The sequence below is a fragment of the Colias philodice genome, chromosome 19 (assembly GCF_061535455.1).
Source record: "Colias philodice isolate Cphi_HAF_F1 chromosome 19, ilColPhil1 Martin Lab GWU primary, whole genome shotgun sequence".
NCBI lineage: Eukaryota > Metazoa > Arthropoda > Insecta > Lepidoptera > Pieridae > Colias > Colias philodice.
The window spans coordinates 3,321,479-3,343,572 of record NC_143104.1 but is presented as its reverse complement, the minus strand read 5'-3'; the positions used below and the strand labels follow the sequence as shown (position 1 = coordinate 3,343,572).

The window sequence follows — 22,094 nt, the reverse complement described above, 5'->3', positions numbered from 1 at the left end:
GTGATCCTATTCATATTTGATGAAGTCACAGATAATAGAAATATCTTGTAAAAAGGTTTTATCCCAAATATACTCTGGAAAAAATATTCTTAACGAGCTGTATATAAATAATCCTAGACATGTTAGTTTTGACTAGCAATCTATTTTTCTAGGAATCGGCGTAGACATGAAGATGTAAACATAATGAGGATGCGAATTGATGTTATCTAAAATATTATGATTCTCGAAATAGATATATGAATAAAAATATGAACAGAATACTGTAAAAAACAGACAATACGCAAAAACTGTAATTGTTTTTCAATTAATTAATTTTTAATATAATTAAGGCCTTTTATTAGTCACACACTTAAATATCTCATGCTCAAATGTAAGTTTATTTTTTCCACGAAAAAAAAAACTAAACTAAAGCAATCAGTTATACAAGTCTCAACATTATAATAAGCTCCTATCTCCATATTATCGGGGACCAAAACATCAATCAATCCACACCCTTGTAAGCTAAACCAATATGGTAATCTATACAAAAGGTTTTCAAAAGTATTTTTGTATGATTTTCAAATATCATCATTATCACGAACTGCAAAGCCCATCTGCATATTAGCTTACACGAACTTGCAACGTATACATAGGGTTCCTTAAGCCAAAACTACCTAGTACCAGACGATTTGCAAAGTTCCGTAGCCAAATGACCGAATATGATCGTATCGCGTGAGCAAACGACCTTCGGAGACTGTACGCCCAATGTCATGAACGAAGGCATTACGATAAAGCCCTTTACCTGAAGGGTCTTGATAAACGTGTAATAATATATTTGGATAACATTTGCAAGACGTTTTTTGGTGCGTGAAGTATTAAAATTAGTTTTATTATTTTTCTAAGAATTATCTATGAAGAAGAATCTATTATGTTTTAAGACAGGGTTTTCATTCATAATAAATAATAATGAATAATACAGTATTATGTTTGTACTAGATTTCCGCCCGCGGCTCCGCCCGCGTTTTCAAAGGAAAACCCGCATAGTTCCCGTTCCCGTGGGATTTCCGGGATAAAACCTATCCTATGTGTTAATCCAAGTTACCTTCTATATGTGTGCTAAATTTCATTGTAATCGGTTCAGTAGTTTTTACGTGAAAGAGTAACAAACATCCATACATCCTTACAAACTTTCGCCTTTATAATAGTATTAAGATTGTTTTCTGTATTATCTTTTAGTGAATTTTCATTTTTTTCGATGTTAAAAGAGAAAGCAATCTACAATGTGCTTTAAATAAAAGACATCTAAAGATTCACATCACTTTTGAATTATAAAGGTTTAATTTTGATAATGTATCAACTAGGGTTGTAACGGAACTCCGCCTCCGCCTCCGTTACTGCGGAACTTCCGCAAAGAATTTAGCCTCCGCCTCCGCATCCGCCTCCGCAAAATTTATGCGGAGTCATATCGGAAGTTCATTTACGATCAAAAACAACGCGCAAGGAGCGACGCGGCCGCTCGGTTGCGTGTTTTCAAGTGAAATGGTCGAGAGTTTGCTTAAGGGGGCGCATAAAGCAAAATAACCAATCTTCTATTAGATGATACGTGTAATATGCAAGACCAAATCTAAAAAATAAAATATATATCAAACTAGATGATATGTTCAACGATTCTGTTTAATCAAAAACATAAAATATTAAAATTTACTCGATAAAAAAAAATCACCAAGTTAGCTCTAATTTTCACACTTTTACGTTTTCTACTTGACATGGTAATACTTATTATGATTTTTTTTTTCATAAACAATTATATTAAAATATTTGCAAGATATTTGTCAGAGCATTTTGTGTAATTACTTTTAGTTTTGGTTTTATCTGCGATAAACCACTTTTATCGTGACAAAATCAAACGTTTATCTCGAGAAAAAAAGAGCGCCAAAAGTGGTTTATCGCAGATAAAACCAAAACTAAAAGTAATTACACAAAATGCTCTGACAAATATCTTGCAAATGTTTTAATATAATTGTTTATGAAAAAAAAAACATAATAAGTATTACCATGTCAAGTAGAAAACGTAAAAGTGTGAAAATTAGAGCTAACTTGGTGATTTTTTTTTATCGAGTAAATTTTAATATTTTATGTTTTTGATTAAACAGAATCGTTGAACATATCATCTAGTTTGATATATATTTTATTTTTTAGATTTGGTCTTGCATATTACACGTATCATCTAATAGAAGATTGGTTATTTTGCTTTATGCGCCCCCTTAAGCCGCGGGAACACGGCCAAGCGGGTGATGGGAGTGTGAATCATATAACATTAAAGGTAAAGTTTTTGCTCTGAATGTTTAGTTCGCATTTACTTATCGGCGCCACCAAGCTCAGTGCCAAGCGAACAGTTATTTAGTGCTGCTGGTTTAATTTACGAACCCTTGAGAAACCGTTTAGAAGGCGAAAAAGCCGCAAAGCTTTTGTTCATAAAATATAATTTGCCTCTTGTCAATTTTGATTACTAAGATGAATCATGAACATGTATGTATAATTGTACACATTATATACATATACTTTATATAAATGTTGCTGACTCTATTAATCATAAATTTATTTATATTTTCCCAACAAATTTCACCTCCGCCTCCGCCTCCATTAACCTCCGCATCCGCGGAGGCGAACCTCTTCACCTCCGCATCCGCCTCCGCCTCCGCTAAGTATGGCCTCCGTTACAACCCTAGTATCAACTATCAAGTCAATTAAATAATGAAAGGAAACGTTAGGTAGTGGAGGCCAATGTAATTCTTTGTAACCTTTCAGAGGTCGCACGACTTTTTGTATAACTTGATTCAATAAAAGCTTTGTTTATTTATGTGCCTTTTGAAAATACGTATATTTTTATCTTGGTATTGTGCTTTTTCTTTTTAAAAATAAAGGCTTGAACGGAAACACGGATCCTTTATTCCATTGATAACACAGATTTACCCTTTCTATTCATTCAATAAGGTTATAAGTACTAAACGTAAACATATAATCATATTGTTCTAAATATAAACAAACTTTAATATCCAAAATAATTCTTACTCATAGAAATCTGATCGTATTTCCCAAAACAAATTCGCGACAATGTCAGAAATATCTGACTCTTTTTATTCCAGACCCACTTATTCCCAAGAAAGCGGACAGAATTATTACTACGAATGTTTAACTTTTTCTTTTGTTCGAGTTTACAGGCTTACGGCCAGGTGAGGATTTGTTAGATCACCTTTATTCTATAGATTTAGGTACTCTTATGTGTTACTATTTATTATTATATATTAAAACATATTTTTATTCGTAGTTTTTTATGTAGGGCTTTCCTCAGTTAATTACCTACATTATGAAGAGAAATAGATTGTTGAATTATTAAAAGTGACATTTTTATTAAATAAACAAAAGCTCCATAAATAATTCTAACTTAAATTTAAGTTATACTTGTCCAAAATAAGCTACATAACAAAGCATTAGCAATCCAATCTAATTGGCAGAATCTTAGAAGGCTATCGACATTTTAGCCTTGCGTTCCTTCCAATTATGGATATTCATTGCTGCACATATGAAGTTAATTTAATTTAAATATAAAGGAAAAACTAAAATAGACTAATAGAGGTTATATGTAAATGATATTGGAATTCCTATAATTACATATTAAGCATTTGATGGAGTCCAAGAAATAAATTACATTAAATACATTTCTCGATTAGGCGTTACCTATATACATATAAGCTAAACTGCTCGCTCGAATCGGTAGAAATTGGTAAAACTATGCTATGACGATTCAAAAGTGCTCTTAGGAGAAGTCTAATTGAATAAATAAATGTTTGAGTTTGAGTTTTTATATCTTATACCTAAGAGAGTCAAAATTTGTTTTGTTTTTGGATTTAAAACTGTATCAATTAAACAATTAATAAAAAGCGACCCATAGATGCATTTACAACTCTATCGAATAGAGCCTACAATACTGAAATTTAAAAGAAAGAACCAGCTTAACACACATATTTCACATGACTCCACATTATAAAACCCTGGTCATTTCAGTCCAATTACGTAGGACTACCGAGTACCGATATCCCCGGGGTATAATTTCCGGCCCCCAAGGGCTGCACTATGGACGATTTATCGTGATAAAATCGGGCAGGTTATTACATAAAACCAATATAATATAGTGCTTTGTAATGAATGATAGGCCATTTACTATTAGCGTAATTTATATAAGAATCAACCTTGATTTCCAATACTTTTAATGTAGGCGAAGTAGCAAAAAATATAAATAATTTGGAAAATCCAAAAGTGCACGCCTCATAATTTTTTTTTAATAATTATTTATTAATTATTATTTTTGTTTATTTAATAACAATTAAACCACATCGAATCAGACCCTGAAAAATGAAAGGGTTCTATTCCTGAGCATACTCAAGCGTAAGAGAAAAAAAAATTTGGAAAATCCAAAAGTGCACGCCTCATAATTTTTTTTTAATAAATATTTATTAATTATTATTTTTGTTTATTTAATAACAATTAAACCACATCGAATCAGACCCTGAAAAATGAAAGGGTTCTATTCCTGAGCATACTCAAGCGTAAGAGAAAAAAAAGACTCGATTAGTAAAGTATTTCGGTCGCTATCGTGTTAACAAGAAAAAGGATCCGCACATACAGACACACGGACGTCCAAGACAGAACTTTTTTAAACTGTTTTTTAACTAGTTTAAATAACAAAAATGTCATCAAAAATATCATGAACGTTAAAAATAGTGTTTTTTCTTAATATGTGTGTGTATGTATTATCTTACAAGTGCAATGTATGATACATAAAGACATTTTAAGTTTGAAAAATCAGATGTTTTGCGCGAAGTGACAGTAGTACCCACCTCAACGCTTCGCTTATGAGGCGTGCAAAAGACTCGATTAGTAAAGTATTTCGGTCGCTATCGTGTTAACAAGAAAATCCTCCGCACATACAGACACACGGACGTCCAAGACAGAACTTTTTTAAACTGTTTTTTAACTAGTTTAAATAACAAAAATGACATCAAAAATATCATGAATGTTAAAAATAGTGTTTTTTCTTAATATGTGTGTGTATGTATTATCTTACAAGTGCAATGTATGATACATAAAGACATTTTAAGTTTGAAAAATCAGATGTTTTGCGCGAAGTGACAGTAGTACCCACCTCAACGCTTCGCTTATGATGCGTGCAATAGTGAGACAAAAACTTGCATCGTTTCTCGAAAAATAAAGCTTTAGTTACAGAACTGTTTCAAAATGATACGAAAATTCAGCTTTAAATTTACTAAGGGACCTATACGTAAACTCTGTGATTGACATTAGAAGAACGGGTTTTCGCAATTTAATTTGCATTCCTCCTTAATTCTCTTTCAATAGGGAAAGAAAACAATACAGTCTGGACAATATAACTACAGACAACTCAGCTCCTAGACAACCTAGACACTATAACACAGGCTATTTTACCTGTGGCCAGGACACTCTCGTTGATTGCACTCCATTAAATTGAATATTACTGAAAACCAGTTCACTTCATTACCATAGCAATCGAGTAACAAAATATTCAACAAGCTGAGTGCTCCCGGCTCGTATTAATTGAAAAGTTAATTAACCAAACTGTATCGCTCCGACTCAACAGCCCGTACGTACATATTTGCTATTTATTCACGGGTCAGGGAGTAGTATAATTGAGTATTAATTACGTTTTTGGGTTTGATCTACTTTTTTAAGGAAAATATCAAAGAGAATTATGGTAAGGCCGGATTCTGGGTCTTTCGTCTCTATATTATGGTCCGGGAGCCAGCAGCAGATTTTATGACCAAGTTCCTCTCAAGCGGTAATTAGTAAAATGCATCAAAGTATAATATTATGAAGCCTCGTGAACGTCAGCTGGAGCTCGGTTGGGGGGAAGAGCGGTTGTAGCCTCCCGTATCAGCTGACGGTTTTTCCACCAAGATACAGCCAGCTGACATATATATTTATCCACAGTTACATATAAGCTATCATCAGGTAAATTTTTGTTTGAGAGGAAATAACGGAAAATAAATTTTTCTTTAAATTTAACTTTCATGTTCGAGACACCAGCTGACGTATAATACACCATGTTGTAACCAGCTGACTATTTTTTTTCGTTGAGATATTGGGTAGCTAACCCAATTTGACAAATTTTTAGCTGAGAGGAAATGAATGAATGAATGTATTTTTTTTCCTATGTGCGTGGGAGGCTACAACCGCTCACCCCCCCAACCGAGCGCCAGCTGACGTTCACGAGGCTTTATAATACTATACTCTCATGCGTCTGACGAATTATCTCTTGAGAGGAAATAGTTAACCAAATTTGCACCTGGCTCCCTAACCATTAGTCTTTTATATTCTATAGATTTTTTTAAAATTACCAATTTACGTATGAGCCACTTCCATGGTTTAGTGCTTATCACGTGAGCGTTGAACCGAAATATTCTGGGTTATGGAAAATGAATTGATCTCATAAGACAGAAAAGATTGATACATCTCCGTAAAGAAAATCTATGAATCCAGTTATTTGATAGACCTTAAACTTATTTGCTCATAACTTATCCTATTGTTGTTTTTGACACATTGTAGGTTCCGAATACATCGTTACTTATTGGTGATTAAGGTAGTATTTTTGAAGGGAAATTTAGGCGCGTTGAGAGTAAAATTTCAAGGCAATACGTCATGGAGTAAGGGGACGATTTTGGTATCTTTGAATCTTGCCAAAGAAGTTTCACTTCTGACACGTGTGCTCGGTACACACGCACTTTTTTCATATATTTTCTATCATCCAAATATTTTCTCTATATATTTGCATAATTAAATTAATCAATACCAACATCTAATCTTAAATCCACTAACAAATGACATGTGACTACAGCATTTAAAGTTTAATTGAAGATCGTTATGGTCGATGGGCAGGCAATGATCGCGTGATGAAGATTTTTATTAGAAGCAGACTAAACTCTTGTATTTATACCACATTGTATAATTTAAAGCGTTAATATAAATAAAAAGTGACCTAGATTTCTGTTATAATTACACTATAACATATTAATCTACTTTAAAAGCCATTAATCCGGTACGATGGTGGTTTTTAGTCAAAAATATGTAAATAACGTACACGTATGATATGTATTTTAATTTACATTTACAATATTATGTATAAATGATATTATCACAAAAACCCCATTAGTTATTTGCCATGGACCGTTGAACTAGAAAAAGCTCCCAACAATATATTTAATAGATTTTTCCTGTTCGAGAAAAGGATTCTCCTTTGAAAGAACTCAGAAGATCTGCGCTATCAGGAATTAAATAGTATTAAAATAACAATGCTATATAACAAACAAATATATCAATGTGGTATAAAATATTCCCAAACTGTTAAACACGAACAAAAATAGACATGAAAGAGCATTTTTTTAGAATTCTTTAAACCGATTTTCACATTTTCCAGAACATTCGAACCGCTCTAAAACTATGACTCAAACTTGAAGTTTTTAAAAGCTTCGTGTCCAAAGCAAGCTATTCCACTTTAAACGAAATAGCAATGTATAAAGTATAAAATATGGAAGCTTTGCGTGACAAAACACGAGCAATCGATCGGCCTTACCTTTACCGTGTTGAAAGACTAGGTGTGCCGTGTGGAGTTTATTATTATTTATAGAAATACACTTCCGAGATTTGTCTCGTCTTTAGTTGTATCATATTTATTCTTAATGAATTCCGGTCTAAATCTGAACGATAAACTGTTATAGAGGAAATGTTAGGTAACGGGATTTTATGCTGGATTAATGTAATAATGAATAAATGGTCAGGATACTAAGTCGCTGCAAATATAATTAGATTGTATTGGCGAAATATTTTTCTAAGCTCGAAGCAATTTTACAAACTCATCATAACTAATTTTTAGTTTTTAGGATAATTTCAAAGTCGGGGTGGATGAAAAGTATACCCAATTTTTTTGGGAAATGAAATATAGAGGCATATTTATAACTTCTATCTTTAATATCAGCAAACTGCTTTACTAAATGCATTAATGTAACATTTTTTCTTAGTTATCTTTAGTGATAAAGTGTATATTCTTAGAAAAAAATGTGTGCGCGTGTACTAGTGTACACACCTAAGAAGTGAAACTTTTTTATGACCTTATTTTTAAAAAAAATTACTATATGCAACTTTACAGAAATACGTCGAATCACGCGTGGTAGGGATAAGAAAAAGATGGTGCGTAACGGAAAAATGTCACGCGTAACGAAAAAATGTTACACTAAATTTTTTTCCAACCCCGATAAAGAAGTTTCACTTCAATAAATATATTGTTATAAATAGGACTTACATTGTATACAGTCAGTTACATATTTCTCATATAGTTTATCAGAATTTCCAACAACAGAAATAAACCCCAGTTGGCGTGTCGAATTTAATTTTAACGGACAACCACGTCCCTGCGACAACGGTCTCGTAAATAATTTTATTTTCTTCACTTATTTTATCGTTTTTATTTGCCTGCAAGAAAATACGCCTTCTTTATTGAAAACAGATTGACCAAAAATAATACTTATGAATTTTTCTCTAGCATATAATATTCTATCTCTCTTCTAAGAGATTTCAGTCTCCTGCTATATTCAAAAGAAACACATTTTCGCTATGATAACGTCGAGCACTCACATTTTAATATGCTTCAGCATTTCTTATCGCATTTTCTCGACTTACTAACACTTTATTATTCACATTTAAACTTGATTTATCAAAGCGACCAATAATGAAGGAGCTTTAATTAAAAGGAGCCTGTGTCAACGACGGGCCAAAGTAATGGTCCAAGTCTGGAAGTACTTGCAACTTATGCCTATAAACTTTAGGGACACCACTTTAGGACAAGGTTATATAATAATGGGACGTTAGCTAACTCTGTCCCTTTTCATTTCTTTGAAATGTAGTTTGCTTGAGCGAGAAGTGTGTACAGTGTATTATTAGCTCTAACCTTATCATAATTATCTAAGCCAAATGGTTCATTGAAATTAGTTATAACATTTTCATTGCTAACTGTAATGATTAAAGATTTAAAATCAGCTACTGAATCATCAACAAAAGTACTAGAACTCATGTCTTTATCTCTATTTTAGATTTGTTACGAAATTGGAGGCCTTTCATTTACCCCTTAGACAATCTCCACCCTGGCGAACTTAAATCGGCCATGTCTTACAGCACTTGTACAAAATAAAGTAGCAAAAAGTAAAGACATTAAAGCAAAAAGAAACTTTGTAAGTAGCTAGTTGGAAACAAGATGACGCGGCGGCGTACCAACAACTTTATTACTTTTTCATCACAATTTGTAACGAGATCTAGAGGCAAGTAAGTCGTTACAACCACAATGAGGCTTCGAATAGTTTCATAAATTACAATTTTTATTGGTTATGTTTTTGTCGCATTAGTTTTGTCTTTATCGTGAGCGAATTGATTGCCGTAATTGCTGTTTGAAGCTATTGGATGATTACTCTTTTTAGAGCCTCTTTATAAAGCGGCTATTGTCTCATCAGAACATTGAAGTATAGAAAGCATTTGTGTTAGTACATAAGTGAAGTCCCATGTCCCCTAGTGGGGTAAGGGGCAGATGCATTATACATCTGTTTCACTGATCGATTTTCTTTAGGGACAAGTAGGTGATCAGCCTTCTGTGTCCTACCAGACCGAGACATTTTTTTTTCTTCGTCTCCACTGGGAATCGAACCCAACACCCCTCGGTGCTACGCTCACGCGTCAACCACTGTACCAAGGAGGCGGTCACAGGTGTGTTAGTACATAAGCGTCTTTAATTTGATTGAGTTCTCCTTTGAGATTATTTGCTTTGGGATTTAACTAAGGCATTATCTATATAATGGCAGCAAGAAAGCTCCATATATGACAGCAGCTTTTATTATTTCTTCCAAAATTCATAGATTCAGTTGAACTATATTGACTAAAACGACACTGACAAAATTCTATCTCCAACAAATTAGAATACATTGTTGGTCTACAAGCTCGTAAAAACCGGTACAAAATAATTTATCAGGACGCGTCATAAAATGTTTGATTGAACACGTCCACCGTGAGACAAGTCGTAAAACTTAACAAGATGTAAAATTGAAAGTGAGTGAATTTTTTATTTGTTAGAATCTGGGTTAGAGCATAGTATAAAGAGAGAAGTAGGCCAACCTCTGCCGCGGCGTTTAGGAGAAGGATTTTAAATTCACGAGAAGCAGGGTTATCACTTGTAACATTGATTTTTAAATAATCGTATAAACAAACACCGACCGTTCATGAGTAGGAACCGAGCAGCGTTGTGTGCGTGCATCAAGCTTGCATACGTACATGAACGCGCACATACAAACAGCACGATGTACCTTTGTTCGAAGATAACTTACGTTTCTCTTTATACTATGGTTAGAGCGATCATGTTCCACACTGGGTTGATACCGTGAGATGCTTTATAAAATAAACTCTTAATTACTTCAAGTTAAGTGGACGCGATATTGCAGATTTTTATCAAGCACGTCTTTATTTTTGTTAAGCTGTTTTTAATCTTATATCTTTTTGTTGGACGATATCTTGGGGTGTGGTTGAATAAGTTTTATCTTCTGTATATTTAACTGTCTATGATATATATTTCTTTATGTGGTCATAGTTGCAAGGAGCTTTTTTGTTGCTATGGCTTCTAAGAATAAGATTAGAAACTATTTTTACACTTGGGTATCGACTCTTGAATAAGTATATCGAAAGGGATGTTCGCAATTTTTTATGTGAAGGATTTTACGAGGGTTCTAGATATCTAACCGATTTTATTGGAGAGGAAATTTATAACAATCGTTATTTATGTTAATTTAAGCTTCCTGCTAAGTTTCGATTTTATTTTCTTGACCATTGTCAAGGTCAATGCCTTCATCGTGTTTTAAAATCCGTTAAATGTCTTTAATTTTCAAAAGCTATGCATCGTTTACCATTACCATTACACATAAATCTTCCACTTTTAATAATATTACTTGAAGATTTTATATTGATGATTAGAATTTTGTTATAAGTTAATCGATCTAAATATAAACAAGCACTTTTTAAATTATAAATTTCTCTTTTATGTTCGTAAACGCAATAACATCACAAATTTGCTTTCACATCCTGAGACTTCCTTCCCATGTGAACGAACCGTTACCTTCGAACAATCAAAAATAATAAACTTTATAATACAAGGTCTTTACCCTATAATTGAAGCATCCCTTTATTAGAAATGGGGTCCGTTTGAATGTAAGGATTTAGATACGAGAAAAGGTCAGGAGGAATGACCTTTATCCACCTGAAGGTATTAAATTTTAGATTAATGATGGTGTTGAAATATTGAGACATGAGCAAATCCATACTAATATTATAAATGCGAAGGTAACTCTGTCTGTCTGTCTGTTACTCAATCACGCCTTAACTACTGAACCAATTTGTAAGAAATTTGGTATAGGTATGGTATAGAGAATGGTATAGAGAATTTTAATACCCGAGAAAGGACATAGGCTACTTTTTACCCCGGGAAATAGTTAGGTTTTATCCCGGAAATCCCACGGGAACGGGAACTATGCGGGTTTTTCTTTGACTGCGCGGGCGAAGCTGCGGGTGGAAAGCTAGTGTTTTATAATTGAATTTGTTTAAGGGTACAACAGACGACAATAATTTTTATAAATAATATTCGTAACTAAATTTGAAAAAGAATACGAAGAGAATAATAATAATTTATTGGTAAACGGATAAGTGGTAAAATCGTTATCATTATCAGCCCATGCATACGATCCCACTGCTGGGACACGGGCCTCCTGTGAGGGTACGTTTACTTTAATTTATTTTCCATGGTCCTCTTCACACTGTTCCATGTTGTTAATTCTTATATTGCCTACCTTCGATTAAACATATTTATTATTTACCATCCTATTATGTGAAAAGGGTATACTCAAAAGGGTCTGAAATTCCAACAATTTCCGGTTTCCAAATACCTTATTCATTTTATAAGATTAAATAGCAACAGGAATATTGAACTACGCAGCGCATTCGGCCTTGGAATTCTCGGAAGCGTTGTTATGGCAACCAGCTGCTCTTGACACCCTACGCCGTTTTGTACTACCCTTGGCTCTTCATAATATGGCATCCTTCAATATAATGAGGTAATTTGCTTCCTACACGGAGTAAGACGACACAACATTAAAAAAATAACATTTGATATTCAAAAAACAGTATTGCGTAACCGACGCGACCTTGCCCGCTTCGGAAGTGTTGCTATGGCAACAAAGCATTTTGAAACTTCAACAAATGTGTTGGCCAAGGTGTTTGCTACTAAGGTTTGCTAAATACCCGAATTTAATCTTTTTTTTTTAATCTGCAATAAATTATTAGTTAACTAACATTCCGCGGCTTTGATCGCGTGTCCGTTATCGCACGCTGGCCATTCCTTTTTTTCCATTCTCTATTTTACCCTTTTCAAGTTTAAATTACTCAACAACAAGTGGCCATTAAGAATATAATAATAATAGAATTTTGCACAAAGATTGTGAATATAATATAAAGGGAAAAAGGGACATATTTCCTGCAATAAAATCGACCTACGTCAAATATTGTCGTAACTAGATAGTGCAGTGCCTGGAGCATTCAAAACCGTATAACCTCGGATTAGAGTTATAGTGAATGAATTAATATGATCGATGTGGGATTTATTTATTTATTTATTTATTTAACTATTTTATGTACCATTACATTACATAATATTAAAAGAAATGGAAAGCATGCATAGCACATAAGGCAACCTTATCGCTTATCAGCGATCTCTTCCAGGCTGCCCAAGGTAAAGGATAATGAATTAATGATTTATAGGTACACGGGCGGCAATAAAAGTAAAGATAATAGAAAATAAACTAAATACATATTATATGAAAAAGAAGAGGGAATATAATACATACATATTTATTTAGAAGGAAAAGCTAAATTAGAGAAATATTTATATAAAAGAGTTTTAAAGGAAGTTTTCGAGGAAGCTCGTCTAACAGCAATAGGCAAAGAATTCCAAAGTCTGATAGCGGTTATGACAAAGGATTTACCAAGGAAACTAGTGTGGTGAGAAGGAAAACTAAGGAGAAGGTTATCAGCGGAACGGAGAGTATAAACACCTGAATCAAGGAACTTAAATTGTTTTTTTAAATAGGAGGGAGAATTGGGATCGAAGAGGATGGAAAATAACAGTTTCAACGCATTTGCATTCCGGCGAAGTCTTATAGGAAGCCACTTGAGTTTATTGCGAAACTGGGATACGTGGTCATATTTACGAAGACCGTAAACAAAACGAATGCAGAAATTTTGGAGACGCTCAAGTGTATTTAAATGCTCTTCACTAAGATCAGTGGTACAGGCGTCAGCATAATCAAGGAGCGGAAGTAGTAAGGATTTAGCTAACATAATTTTGGTAGATATCGGTAAGAAATGCCGTAAACGTCTAAGAGAACTTGCCGCTGCGTAAAGTTTGCGACTCGTCTCTTTTATGTGATACGACCAAGACATGGTCGTGTCAAAGTGTACCCCCAGGTTTTTGACAGATTTTTGGAATTCAATGACGTAGCCATCAATATAAATTTTGGGGATGTATGTCCAGTCAATCCGGGAGATTAAACAGGGGCTACCGATGATAATGACTTGGCTCTTGCTTGGGTTAATATTCAGACCGTACCTACGGCTCCAAGTCGAAATTCTTTCCAAATCGGTGTTGGTGTTTAAGATTGCTGAGGATAAGTTCTCGAGGGTTGACTGGGTGTATATCTGGAGATCGTCGGCATACATGTGATAGAGAGAAGATAAGTTTTTGGTTATGGAATTTATAAAAATAGCAAATAGGAGAGGAGACAAAACGCCACCTTGCGGTACACCTGCAACAACATCACACCAGGACGATGACTTGTCCTCCAATAATACATGCTGTCAGCGACCGTGCAAGTAACTGTGAAACCAATCAACCACTGTAGGAGATATGTTAATAGAATGAAGCAGTTGTAGCAATATGTCGAAATCGACGGTGTTAAAAGCATTACTAAAGTCTAGGAGAGTTAAAATTGTCAACTGCTTCTTTTCCATTCCATTACGAATGTCATCCGTGACTTTAACAAGTGCAGTAGTCGTACTATGTCCTGGACGAAAACCAGATTGGAAGGGACTGAGAATACTGTTTTTATATAAAAAGGAACTTAACTGTTGGTGGATAAGGCGTTCAAGGACTTTGGAAAGGAAAGGTAGAATGGAGATTGGACGGAAATCTGAGAAGGAAATTGGATTAGATTTCTTCGGGAGAGGGATAATTTTAGCGTCTTTCCAAATGTCAGGAAATTCACTGGAGGATAAGGAAAAGTTGAGGATGTGGGTTATGACGGGAGCAATTATATCAAGGATGGGGACAAACATATTACGACTAACTGAGTCACAACCGACAGCATTCGATGAAATGGACAGAATATTCTTTTTAACATCACTAACAGTGAATTGATTAAAATAGAACGGTGGATGAGTAGGAGTTGCAGTTGATGAAAGATATTGCAGTGTTGACCTTTTTTGATCAGGACAAAGATGGGAAGAAGATGCAAAGAAGATGGGATATTGTTTTTTAAAGTATAAATTGCAATGTTTACCCAATTTTTTTTTTGTGCACTCCATTGTTTCGTTGATTAAAAAAAATGTTATGAAAAATTAATGTTTGACCAAATATTTTCACTTTAAACAGTATTTCTTTTTTTATTCGAGTAGACATATTATAGGAATATTTTTCAAAGATACCTGTGTATAAAAATAGCAGTAGGGATCTCGAACAGATAGAAAAACGTGGAGGGGAGAGCGGAGCCACAACTGCTATGTACAATGGAATTTCTCGGCCGGTTTAATTATAAATTAAACGTACTCTATTGAGTACATTTAAAAAAATAAGGTAATTAATTACGACTAATGAAAAGAAAAAAAATATTAGTACCAAATCTGTTTATTTAAATATATTACAATGACCTACTTACATTGTTGCCTACATCAAATATTTAGTTGAAATGATAATATCATCGTGAAAGCGTTCTATTAGTCGTTTTTTAATAGTTTTTTCTACCGGGATATGTTCTGTAGTGATGACGTTTTTCAACTTTTGCATGGTAAATTGGCAATCATCATTCTCTTCTATGTACTACTGTAGGTACTTGTATATTTGCTCCATTGCTGCATCTGCTTAGATTAATTTTCTTTTCAACATACTGAGGTGAATTGAATTTTTCAGCAAATTATAATAATCCGAATGATATTTTGCTGCAAGTGTCTCTAAGTCGGTTATACCAGAAATCCTTTTCTGGATATCTCGATAATAATCGGTTTTCTGGACGGCTATAAAATTCGTGATGGATTCATTCAAAGTTGATGTATGAAATCTGACTACACCGGAATTTTTTTGTATGGAGATACTACAAAGTACAAAGACCTCGTCTACTCGAGAGAATGCCGCAATTTGGACGAATTAACCCGGAAATTGAGAGTAGCAGAAGAAACCATTTAATTAATAAAAGGGTATTCAGACGTTTAAAAGACAACTTTTTCCGGTTGCAGTGAGCAACAGGGGGGGTCATTTTGAAAATTTATTGCAATTAAACACCTTGTAATTGGTTTTATTTTGTTTGCATTAAAATTTTGCACTTACCACTTTTAGATTTCAATTTTTCGATTGAAGCCTTATGAATAATAAAATGAAATTTTTAGGGTAGCTACCTCATAGATAGAGTAAGTTTTTAAAAAGCCAAACGGATATTTTTTATGTGATTTTATTTTTTACGGGCCCTTGAAGTTATGAACATACTGGGTAATTTTATCTTTCTTGGCATTAAAATCTTTTTTTTATTCCATTCGAAGATCTAACGATAGTAAATGTTACTACATATACTGAATTGGCCTATCTTTCAGCTTAGCACACAAAAAAAATCAAGCATTTACCGCCATAATTCACGTCACCATAAATCAAATTCTCTACGTACTCGGCGATAGGTGAAAATTTGAAAAAAACGTCATAACTCCGAAAATACGAAAAATCGCATGATATACATGGGGGTGATTCGGATAGCCCTTTATGTCTTCTACCTCCCAGCTTCAGTATATCACTACTTCTTGGGACACCCTCTATGGTCAAACATGAATTTTTCACAATAATTTGTTTAAACAATGAAACATCAAACAATGGAGTGCACAAAAAAAAATTGGGTAAACATTGCAATTTATAATTTAAAAAACTATATCCCACATCGATCATATTAATTCATTCACTATAACTCTAATCCGAGGTGAAGACCCCCAGGCACTCTGTATATTTATTTCTTGTCAGCGAGGTTAAAATTGTAGGCATGAGAGTCTGCGTTCGACAGATGAGTGATTCTGTGCCAATTCCAATCCCAACACGTGATTTAAATTGAAACATTTTCCATCTTTCCCTCGTGTCTGACATATAAACCCATTTCGAATACAAAATAAAATATCTATTTAATTTCCCTCTAATCCCATCACATTATACGATGTCAAGTGGGATTAGGGCTGCGAGATAGGTATCTAGAATATAATATTATGAGAAATGCTTTAAAATATAGAGATGTAAGGGGGATGTGGGAGATATTAGGAGAAGCAGAATTATACCCAGTAACAATTTAACATAAATTACCTATGCTAAAACAATCACGTTATAAAAATGTTTTAGCTTTAAAGTAAGATATGTATATGTATTAGATTTTACCTTTTACGTTGATTTCAGGCAATCGATTAAGATGAAGCGATTGTAAAACAGTAAAACACGCAGCTTTTAAGTATAACTATTTTCGAGAAGCTTTTTGTGGGCATATTTTATATTCTGTTAGCACTCAGCAGTATTTTGTATGTGGTAGTGTTGATACTTCTCCGTGCGATATGTACCTACCGTGTGTCAGAGGACATGTGGATCTGCCTGTCCAGCGGTGTACTCCGCCTTTCTCGATAAATGGGCTATCTAACACCGAAATAATTTTTCAAATCGGACCAGTAGTTCCTGAGATTAGCGCGTTCAAACGAACAAACAAACAAACTCTTCAGCTTTACAATATTATTATAGATATAGATTTCCTGCCTTTGTCATAATCGAGATTGGCAGAGGCCGAAATCCGTCAGGAGTATTTGGTTTGAAATGTGCCCTACATTTTAATCAATGGTCCGGGAGCCAGCAGCAGATTTTATGACCAAGTTCCTCTCAAGCGGTAATTAGTAAAATGCATCAAAGTATAGTATTATGAAGCCTCGTGAACGTCAGCTGGAGCTCGGTTGGGGGGAAGAGCGGTTGTAGCCTCCCGTATCAGCTGACGGTTTTTCCACCAAGATACAGCCAGCTGACATATATATTTATCCACAGTTGCATATAAGCTATCATCAGGTAAATTTTTGTTTGAGAGGAAATAACGGAAAATAAATTTTTCTTCAAATTTAACTTTCATGTTCGAGACACCAGCTGACGTATAATACACCATGTTGTAACCAGCTGACAATTTTTTTTCGTTGAGATATTGGGTTAGCTACAATTTGACAAATTTTTAGCTGAGAGGAAATGAATGAATGAATGTATTTTTTTTCCTATGTGCTTGGGAGGCTACAACCGCTCACCCCCCCAACCGAGCGCCAGCTGACGTTCACGAGGCTTTATAATACTATACTCTCATGCGTCTGACGAAGTATCTCTTGAGAGGAAATAGTTAACCAAATTTGCACCTGGCTCCCTAACCACAATACTTTATGAATTAGGACGAATCCTGTCTGGCAACCCTTATGGGACACTTCTGTTTGTTGGAAAACGCTTGGCTCTAGACTAATTCAATTTTTGCTTTATTTTGCGCTCGTTCGCTTTCATAGATGCCTAAATTTTTTATCAAGTTACATTCGTGAATAATTTGCTTTTTAGTTGTCTCTAGTTAGGGTTATATATGACATACATAATATATTCTGAATTACGCATCAACAAACCTCCAAAAGTTTGCCTATGGTTTCCGACAGAGCTTTAATAATATTTTGTTTGCTGTAGAAAAGATATCATTTTAATACGAGAAAGAAGTCATACAACTTATCAAGAATTATTTATAATAGAATCAACCAAGAAAATATGCCTAGAACAATCTATCTAATATATTTTGCACAATATGTACTTCTCTGAAATATTTTTAGCCTCCATTTTCTTTTTGAAACTTCTATAGGCTAGAGCTTTTTTTTTAAGATAGAGCTTACCAAGAAAGTAAAGTTTTATAGAAAACAGGACACTGTAAAATGCCGAAAATGCCCTAGTCGTACCTGAAACTGATTCGCACATTTCAGAATATATTCCTCCCACAAGATTGCCCTATAGGAAATGGTACAGTGCAAAATGCCCTAGTCATACCTGAAACTGATTCGTACATTTATAAATTTAATCTCCCATAAGATTTACTGCCCAATCCTTCACCACATTATGACTATAAAGTGAAAATCGCCACTAAAACCCAAAACACCATAAATTTCTAACACCATAAACTATAGAACACAACGCATTAACAAGAAGTGATCGGCCATATTGATTCCTATGTCACCATAAAGTAAATAATATATAGGTTTCAGTAGGCGTTGTCCTGGATTGGAATTCCGGTCAAGGTGTTCAGGTATGTTTCCATAATGTCCTAGAGCAGTATTATTTCCAGTGTGGGAAAGGGATGGCGCTAGACAACCTATATAGCGCTGTCTTTTTTCCACGCTGGAAATATAACTGCTTTAAGACATCATGGTACGGAGACAGGTGTGTAAGTTTGTCACATGAAGGTAGAAAGATATAGAAGGTTGTACGTGAGATTAGAAATAATCGGAATCGATTGACTTGAATATTTTAGTAGAGTGAACTTGGAAATAGCTTGTTAAATAAAGAAGCTTGTTAAGTTTATAGTAGTTAAGTAGTATTGATTTCTTTTTCAGTCTCCACATAGAACCAGTTTATAAATAATATCGCTTTTGAATAAATGACTATAATTAGTTATGAAGTTAGTATAATTTTCATTCAATATTTCATTATTTTCAGAGACTGAGAAAATTATATTGTTAGAAATTAAAATATAATTGAAATAATACTTATAATATAATACATTCTTGTTAAAACAGAACGGGTGAAATAAAATAAATATTCAAATTAATAAAACCGCAATAAATCATTATAAAATTAATGGTTAGTAACAAATAAAAAATAAAAAAAAAAATAAACTCACAAGTGGCTACCATGAAGAAAACTTAAAATAACTCGAAGCAAATAAAACCGTAGACTACAACATCAGCTCCTGAAAACAAAATAAACATAAAATTAAATAAAAAAAAATAAAGGAATCAATTTCTATAATCATCATTGTATTGAATCATCAATAGTAAACATTTGCAATAATTATACCGTTAGAATATTCATATTATCTACCCATTGAGAAATAATCAAATAAATCATTCAACGATAATTTTTTTTAACAATAACTTAAAAAATCATTTTTATAAAAATTGTTAACAGTGATTTTATATAATATTCTTTATAGGAAAATGTATGGAAAAGATAATATTTATTGAAGAAAAGATTGAAGATCCATTCTTCAATCCAAGAGAAATCTACTGTGTATCTTAACCTATAAATGCTGTTGTAATTATTTATTAATCAGTTATAGTATTGAACACATTTGAATTGCGCTATTTCTCGTTAAAGTTTAATGCATATAGTTTTAAACATACCATTTCAATTGTACTATAAGTAAAAAAAATATTATTATATAAAAAAATGCATAAGCAATGATTTGATAGCCACTAAAATAAATCAATGTTTGCGTGTCAAGGCTTGATAACCGTCTTATTCTGGCCCCTTAGTTATAAACCGTTTTTATCAATCTCTAAACTAATCCCTACTATACTTTCTTCTGTCAAATAACTTACAAGTAAATCGATAATTATTTGTAACTTGAAGTGAACTAGCTTTCCTCCCAAGTCTTCGCTTGCGTGCACTTAACGAGACACGCACATTTTTATCCCCTACATACTTCACTCGAATCAAGCTTTGTTTTCTTGATTTAAAAACCTTTATTTATTCCTAAAGTTTAGTTTTACTCTTACAAATTTCATCAGAATTGGTTCAGTTGTTTAAACGTGATAATGTTATAGATAGACAGAGTTACTTTCGCATTTAGAATAATTCAAGTTTGTTCCCAAAAGGCGGAAGGTTATTCGTTGCGTATGTTTAATTAAATTAATTTTGTCAGTTTATGACTTGTTAATATTTGAATATGATGGTAATTAAAGTCGTTTTTATGACTACAATTTCTGTTTGTTTGTACGTATGAAATAAATAACCATTACGATTCGTACTATAATACGAATATAAACAGGCTTTTATAAAAACACACCATAAAGTATAAACACTCGACAAAAACACACCACCATGTAGAGACATAATAAAGTTAACGACGGTCATTTCCTCGCTCTATATATAAATCCTTTTATCCGGACAGCAAGCGGAAGCTGGGAAAAATTACTGCACCGTGCTTATATTGTATGCTTTTTATTATTTTTAATGAGGCGCTAATGCTTGGAACACGTGGAAAACTAGTTACTATTAGACGTATGACTACGAATTGAGAATCATAGTTTTTGGGCTGGTTAAATCGGTTTTTTTTTCTTGATAGATTAAACGGCATCGTCTATTCCAGAAGACAATGTTTGAGGTGAGAGTAAAATTTCAAGGTCGCATCACGCATGGCAATACCGTCACGTCGAGTAAGGCGCCGATTTTTGGTATCTTTGAATCTTGCCAAAGAAGTTTCACTTCTGACACGTGTGCTCGGCACACACGCTCTTTTCTATCTTTACTTAACGCGAAACTTCAAACACGCAACGTTCATCGTAGACTTTTCTTGCATCTTCTATTTTTTAAGTTTTAGTTTGCGGCAACTCGTTCATTTTTAGCCTAGTTGTATGGCTTTTATTGTTACACTTACATAATATTTATTTATTTATTTATTTATAACTCTTTATTGCACAAACTAAAATATGACAAAAATAACATTAATGCAGAAAGACATAGTTTGTACAAGAGGCGGCCTTATTGCTAAGCAGCAATCTCTACCAGGCAACCTGCAGATGGAAAGGAAATGTATGTAGTTAATGGGATAGTGCAAAAAGAAGAAAAAAAAACAATAATAATAAATAAATAAAATTATGTAAGTATCAAAGATACCTACTACATACATAGTGTTTTATTAAAAGAAGAATGAAGATCCATCACACGACAAACTCGTATAAATCCAATCACTATCTCCAACCCACGCAGCGGAACTCTTTCATTTCCCGTGTTAAAGAAAGCATTATATCACCAATATTTACTCTTATAGATATATCTTACATATCATATTTGTATACAAAATTGGGTATTACCCGATGATATACATATAGGAATTAAGGTAAGGAAACTGATTAAATAAATAAATATTTCACGACAATTTTCACACACGGCACGATGATCCCTGAGCTTTCGCCTGTGTTATGGAAACCAGTTACCAAATAACTTATAATATTTTAACCGACTTCAAAAGTGTGCTTTTAATTTAAAACGTATTACTACAAGAGTAAATATAATGGAATAGAACTTAATAAATTAAAATTATTACAGCCATATCTGGCCCGTGGGTCTAAAAATAATAAACTACAAAAATAAATCGCAATAAGAGAAAAAAATTATAACTTGAAAAACTAAATTGTACAGCTTCAACCATAATTATTTTCATTTCAACGACTCTCTGAATGAGCTAAAGTTAGCTATTAAGAATGGTAAAAATATAGTCATAAAAATAAATATTACGTAGGTGCATCTATTAAACTTGAAAAATGAATGAATTAAAAAGAACTAAAAACTTGGTTTCGCCAACTGCGCTCACTGACTTGAAACTGTATTGAAAAGGGATAAAATAATCCCATGAAACATTGTTCGCAATTTATTACTCTAA

General features: G+C 33.4%; 1 protein-coding gene across 1 annotated transcript in view; it reads right to left on the bottom strand.

Moving 5' to 3' along the window:
* sigmar (Tumor necrosis factor alpha-induced protein 8-like protein sigmar) overlaps window positions 1–22,094 on the bottom strand; it is a 47,867-nt gene that overhangs the window by 6,487 nt on the left and 19,286 nt on the right. Inside the window, exon 2 of the mRNA XM_089707438.1 lies at window positions 19,332–19,400. Within this exon, the coding sequence (XP_089563564.1) occupies window positions 19,332–19,344 (13 nt within the window). The 5' untranslated portion in view covers window positions 19,345–19,400. The remainder of the gene's footprint in view (window positions 1–19,331; window positions 19,401–22,094) is intronic.